The sequence below is a fragment of the Ranitomeya variabilis genome, chromosome 2, assembly GCF_051348905.1.
Source record: "Ranitomeya variabilis isolate aRanVar5 chromosome 2, aRanVar5.hap1, whole genome shotgun sequence".
Lineage (NCBI taxonomy): Eukaryota > Metazoa > Chordata > Amphibia > Anura > Dendrobatidae > Ranitomeya > Ranitomeya variabilis.
The window spans coordinates 186346429-186352918 of NC_135233.1; the positions used below are offsets into that span (position 1 = coordinate 186346429).

The 6490-nt window shown below is 45.1% G+C and overlaps 1 protein-coding gene across 3 annotated transcripts in view; it reads left to right on the forward strand.

Annotated features, from left to right (window-relative positions):
• Positions 1 to 5296, forward strand: part of HDAC8 (histone deacetylase 8) — a 110147-nt gene extending 104851 nt beyond the window's left edge. For all 3 annotated transcript variants that reach the window (XM_077283306.1, XM_077283308.1, XM_077283307.1), the window contains one exon: positions 5095 to 5296. In XM_077283306.1, coding sequence (XP_077139421.1) covers positions 5095 to 5117 — 23 coding nt within the window. In that variant the 3' untranslated portion in view covers positions 5118 to 5296. The remainder of the gene's footprint in view (positions 1 to 5094) is intronic.
• The last annotated feature ends 1194 nt before the right edge of the window (positions 5297 to 6490 follow it).

The window sequence follows — 6490 nt, forward strand, 5'->3', positions numbered from 1 at the left end:
TTTTAAACGTATGCTATAGAGGTCCAATGACAGATGTTAATGAGACCGTGAGGCATAGATGAATTGTATATTCCCAAATATAACTACACAGTTGCTGCACTGATTTAAATAAGACTGATTTAAGAATTTTTTTTTACTTGTTGTCTGGTAGCGGTACTACCGCCATTATTTACACTTAGCAGAGTGATAGAGATTTTGTGGAGAACCTCAAGAGGGGAATACCGTAAAGGGTTTATATTATCCACCCATGGAGGAGCAAAATATCTATACTGCATGTGTAATTCCTGCACATACATCAATCATGCTGTTTAAATGAAACATTGTATGATATAAAAGTGCTTATCAGGCTATTACGGGGGTCCATTGACAGTATAATGAAGTGAATGTTAATAGAATTTTGATGTATATGAATGTTTTTTGTAATAACCTATGAACCACGAGCTTAGAGCAAATGTGGACATTGATGGGATACACATAAAAATGCAGGACAAATCCCATACACCTCAACAAGTTTTTGACAAATTGTGTATAAGGGACGGTATATGGTTTAAACATCGTATGCAGAGTTATATGGTGGTATGTCACTTTTTACGTACAATTGTACTGTTTGTTATGGCTCTTGCACAGGTGCACTTTATATTCCTATTTTAATGAATGATTTTAGAGTACCGTAATTGATTAAAGGTTACGTCTTATTTGGTCCCAAATTGCTACTAGTGTAGGAAGTCAGACAAGCATTCATCCCCTGCAGACCACAGGATAGGCACAGGCAATCATACAAGCATTCAGTCCCTGCTGACCACAGGATGGACACAGGCAATCATACAAGCATTTAGACCACGGGGCAGACGCAGGCAGTCAGACAAGCATTCAGTCCATGCAGACTACAAGTCGGACTAAGGCAGACAAGCATTCAGTCTATTCAAACCACAGGGCTGACGCAGGCAGTCAGACCATTCAGACTATTCAGTCCATGCAGACCACAGGGTGGACGCAAGTAGTCAGGCACGCATTCAGTCACTGCAGACCACGAGGCGGGCGCAGGCAGTCAGGCAAGCATTCAGTCACTGCAGACCATGGGGCGGACGCAAGCAGTCAGACAAGCATTCAGACCATGCAGACCACGGGGCGGACGCAGTCAGGCAAGCATTCAGTCACTGCAGACCACAGGGTGGACAAAGGCAGTCAGGCAAGCATTCAGTCACTGCAAACCACGGGGCAGACGCAGGCAGTCAGGCAAGCATTCTGTCTATGCAGACCATGGGGTGGATGCAAGCAGTCAGACAAGCATTCAATCCCTGCAGACCACGGGGCCGACACAGGGTGTCATTCAGTCCCTGCGGACGCAGGCAATCGGGCAAGCAGCTTTTTCGAGAACTGCAGCTGCTGTGGTGTTATATAAAGCGGCAGCAGCATCTGCATCGTGTAAGGAGACTATGACTGGAAGAGGGAGAAGGGACTCAGAAAGAGAGTGTAAATCAGGTTGTTTTAGATTTCTGTGAGGGTGGGCAAGTTTGTGGAGTGGGGATTGTGCACACGGAAGGGGAAGAGAATTTGAGTAGGTTGTGGTTAGATAGGGAACAGAGGTCGTGAAGTTGAGGTCCAGTGTGTGGCCGTCTTTCTCACTGACTGTGGAGGACCATTGAGTGGGGCCGAAGGAGGAAGCGAATGTTAGAAGCTTGAAGACACCTGAGAGGGAAGTGTCAATGGGAATGTTGAAGTCATCCACGATGATAGTGGAGATGTAAGGGGAAAGGCAATGAAGTAGCCAGGTGGTGATGTGGTTGAAGAAAGTGGTGGCTGGCTTTGGGGAGGTGTGGCGGTAAATGACAGCTAGTTGGAGGGGAGAAGATGTAGACGGAGTACATCTCAAAAGAGGGGGGAGGGTAATGGAGGGTGGCAGTGGAATTGGGGCGAAGGAACTGTGCATGACAGGAGAAAACCAACTCCTCTACCATGCGTGTTGCTGGGACACGGGATCTGAGAAAGATGGAATCCACCTTGAGAGAGAGGCTCATCTAATAATTTACACTGTGCAAAGTCCTGTTAATTAAATCTTTTCCCACAGAGTATCACTGTCAAAAGGATCAGAGCCTTCACCATAATACACCATTTTCCAACAAGTCATAGGCACTGATTCATCAAAGCTTTTACCTCAGAAAAATGTTCCAAAATACTTTGAAAAATCGCACTTTGAAGCAGCTCTGCCATAATGGGCCCAGCTGGGGAAGAGGCGTAGTTATGCCTCTCCATCAAAATTGGCAAAAGTGCCAGTGTTTCTTGTACCAAAAATACTACTCCAGTTCCTGACTGGGGTAGTCACTGGTGTGGTGCATGCCACTGGGAAGATGCACCAGTTCAATTAATAGATCAGTCTTAAAGGGAATGTTTCAGCAGGTCTCTGCTATGTAATCTGACAGTCGCATGATACAGAAACCCTGATTCAAGTGATCTGTCACTTTGTATATTGGGTGCAGCAGTTGTGATAGTCACAGTTTTATCTGCTGCAGATATAACAGAGCTGAAATGTTGAACTGTGTATAACCCCCCCACACCACTGATTGGCAGCTTTCGGTATATAACCCCGTCCACACCACCGATTGGCAGCTTTCTGTGCATAACCCCGTCCACACCACTGAATGGCAACTTTCTTTGTATAACTCCGCCCACACTACTGATTGGCAGCTTTCTGTGTATAACTCCACCCACACCACTGGCAGCGTTCTGGACATAACCCCGTCCACGCCACCGTTTGGAAGCTCTCTGTGTATAACTCAGTGTAACAAGGTCATATACAAAACAGGGAAAATTAAATTTATTGTGAACATATAATCCCTTAAAATTTACTTTTTATTAAATCCAATTATTAAGACACCTACCCAGTGTAACCAATTGGTTAGATATCAAATTATAAACATAGACCAAAAATTACCTACCGAAGCCCTACAGTAATCCTTAACCTGCCTATCAGTGGAGGTTGGCACCTGAAGAGTACGATTTTTTGGCATCGCCACTCAACGAGGACTTACACTGAGACATCATGCCACACCTAGAGCAGTTAACCACATCTGACGAAGCCATAGGGTTTTCTATCTAACCAGGTACCTGCCTTCGCTGGTCTCTGGTAGAACCTATGTACCACCCGATCGCCAATAGACCTTCCTCTCCTGTATGTGATACTTGGGACTTCCGGCTGTTACGTTCCACACGCTGGAGCGCATATCAGATAGAACACCCCGTGTTACTATATCCGGGATATCGGGGAAGGTAGGAAATAACATCACCAGTATTACCGGCCAGATATGACTGCGCTCCAGTTTGGAACACACGCCAGCACAGGTGAGAACCGAAATTATCATCTTTACTAGACATAGGGGGACAGTGGACCCAGCTGAACAAAATGCCGATCATTAGGTGGGCGTAGTCTATTATAATGTCATCCAATTGACCCTCGGGTATGCTTTTTTCTGTCATGGCATCCTGTATCCTTGGCATCACCAACATCAATCAGGCCTCCTGATGAACCATGACAACGGGGAAACGCTTTGGGGCGCGTCCTGTCTATGATAAGTCTACTTTTTATTACAATCATTTGAAAAGAAGTATATATGGTGTATTTGATTGCTGAGCCTCTCATCATATTATAAGCCAGGAAAGGTGCTTATTCAACAAAGATCTTTTTCAGAGAAGTTGTCATAGGGCCGGATGTAATTTTCAGAATGTTTATTGTTAGTTTATTTATGTGATCTACAGAGTACCTGCAGGGTATTTTTGATCTGCCATAAGGGAATTTGATTTCTTTTTCATTTATCATTCATCTATGTGTTTTCCCACCTGCTCTGATAGGGTCATCCAGGGAAGTGGGGGATAGTCCTCGTTGAGTGGGGGAGCCAAAAAATCATACTCTTAGGGTGTCAACCTCCACTGCTGGGCAGGTTAAGGATTAGGATTACTGTAGGGTTTCTGTAGGTCATTTTTTGTCTATGTTTATAATTTGGTATCTAACCAATTGGTGACACTGGGTAGGTGTCTTTTAATAATTGAATTTAATAAAAAGTAAATTTTAAGGGATTATATGTGTATATCTCAGCCCACACCGCCAATTGGCAGCTTTCTTTGAATAACTCCGCCCACACCACTTTTTGGCAGCTTTCTTTGTATAACTCCGCTCACACCACCAATTGGCAGTTTTCTGGATATAACACCGCCCATACCACCGGTTGTAAGCTTTCTGAGTATAACTCCACCCACACCACTGGCAGTTTTCTGGATATAACGGCGCCCATACCACCGATTGTAAGCTTTCTGAGTATAACTCCACCCACACCACTGGCAGTTTTCTGGATATAATTCCACCCATCCCACCGATTTATAAGCTTTCTGTGTAGAACTGCACCCACACCACCAATTGGCAGCTAGTCTGTGGATAATCCCACCCACAACGATAGGCAGCTTTCAGTGTACACTGTATAGTGACAGAGCTGCTAATTGGTGGAGGGGAGCGTGGTTGGACCACCTTGCACTTGTCACGGTGTCCTATAATGATAATTTCCTCCTTGGTTGTATTGTGGCACCAAACCACAGTCTAAAAAGTGACACATGGTTCTTTTATCCTACATCTGGCTGCTCTTGGATTACAGGGAAATTATAGGGAAACCTGCTGACAGATTCCCTTTAATGAATTGGCCCCACAGTGTCAGAACAAAACATTGAGACAACTGGCAAAATGTGAATGGGAGCTCCTCTTCTCCTCTCTTCATTTGCAGAAGTCTGATTTTCCCCGCTATTTAGTAGTTTTATGTCAGTGAAAAGTTTAGCAATTTTCCTTTCAGAAGATGAGAATTTCTTCTTAGCCCATAACACCAGTGGTCAGCAAAGCACTAATAATAATAATAATTATACTTCAAAAGGACCCGGGGAGCAAACAATGCCTGAATCCGTGACCCCAGAGTGTTAGAGATGGTAGAGCTATGGACATAACATCATGAATTCCATCTAAGGGAAGTCCGCCCGATGGTTGTAGTTTTCACTTACGTTTTGATGGAATAATATAATATTCCCCAACTCTTCCCATCGTCTCCGTTTTCTTTTCAGGTAACCTGAAGCGTATGGCGTGACTCGCCTCTGATGGTGGCACGTTGCAGTCAGCCCTCCTGTTTCCTGAACATTCCTGCATTCAGTCCACCACATTGCAGGACGATGCTCGTTTCCTGAACATCACCGATATAGGTTGCCTTTTACATGCTTTCTTTTAAGGACATTTTTATATTGTGAATATTAAACCATGTTTACAAAATGTTTGTAGTTTTCACATTTCTTACATTTTCTGTACATTGGAGCGATGATTATGCAGTAATTGTCCGGATCATGTCTGCTACATCGTGATTGTATCTGACCAGTTTCCAAATGTAATGGTGGTATCAGAAAGGTTTGCCTCGTAAGTGGAGGAGCCAGTACAGCACTTGTACTAGCACCTTACAATCTGCCTGGAGGGACTTGAGCTATCAGTCACTGCCAACTCCCGCAAAGCATTGATTTTATAACAAGGGTTCCCAGCTCTGGTAGTGACATTCCCCGGCGTGGATGACTCCATACTCGTCTGCAGAGTGGTTCTGTGACTGAAGACTGCATCCGATGTTCTTCTGAGGTTCCCCAACCTGTGAGCTGAGGATCGTGGCTTTCTGCCAGCTTTGTGCATTAACACCGCGTCTGGCAAACCACTATGAAGAGCTGGTCTTCAGATGGTGACTTTTATTAGTAGCCCCGCACAGATCAGCAGATCTCGATGCACATGTACTGGCCCTGGGGGACAGAGATAAATTAATCTTGATAGGCTAGAGAAAATATGATGCTGCCGGCTTAAAGCTGGATGGGATAGTGTGGTGGGAGAGCTCTATGTTAGAACACAGAATGGGGGTAACGTGGAGACCCCTATGTAGGTATACTGCCCCGGAGTGATTTCTTTTGAAAGCTCTGGCTGCCATTATATTAATGGGGGCTTTGGTGGTTATTTCTGTGGAAAAATTGAGGTCGGTGGTTGGATGTTACTACTTAGCGGACTGTGTACAGCTCATGACCCTCTCTTAGGCCTCTTTCACACGTCAGTGTGTCCGGTATGTCTGGTGACAGTTTTGACATGTACCGGAGACACTGACACATGTAGACCAATTCAAATGAATGAGTCTATGCACATGTCAGAGTGTTTCCACGGACCTTGTGTCTGTGGGCAAAACACGCTGACATGTCTGTTTTTTGCCGTCATCACGGACGGCAAAACGTTCCACACACGTGCACATGGATAACACACTTTAATGTCCTCCGTGTGACACGGACGGCCACCAGGGAAGAAGCGCTACTGTAAGCGCTATTCCCCGGCGGCTGGTGCTGAAGCTGGCTGTCATCATTCTCCCCTGCTCTGCCGGCGAGCAGAGGACAATGATGAGCGTTAAATTAAAGTCCGAATGACAGCAGGTGAGGGCTTTTGGGACTG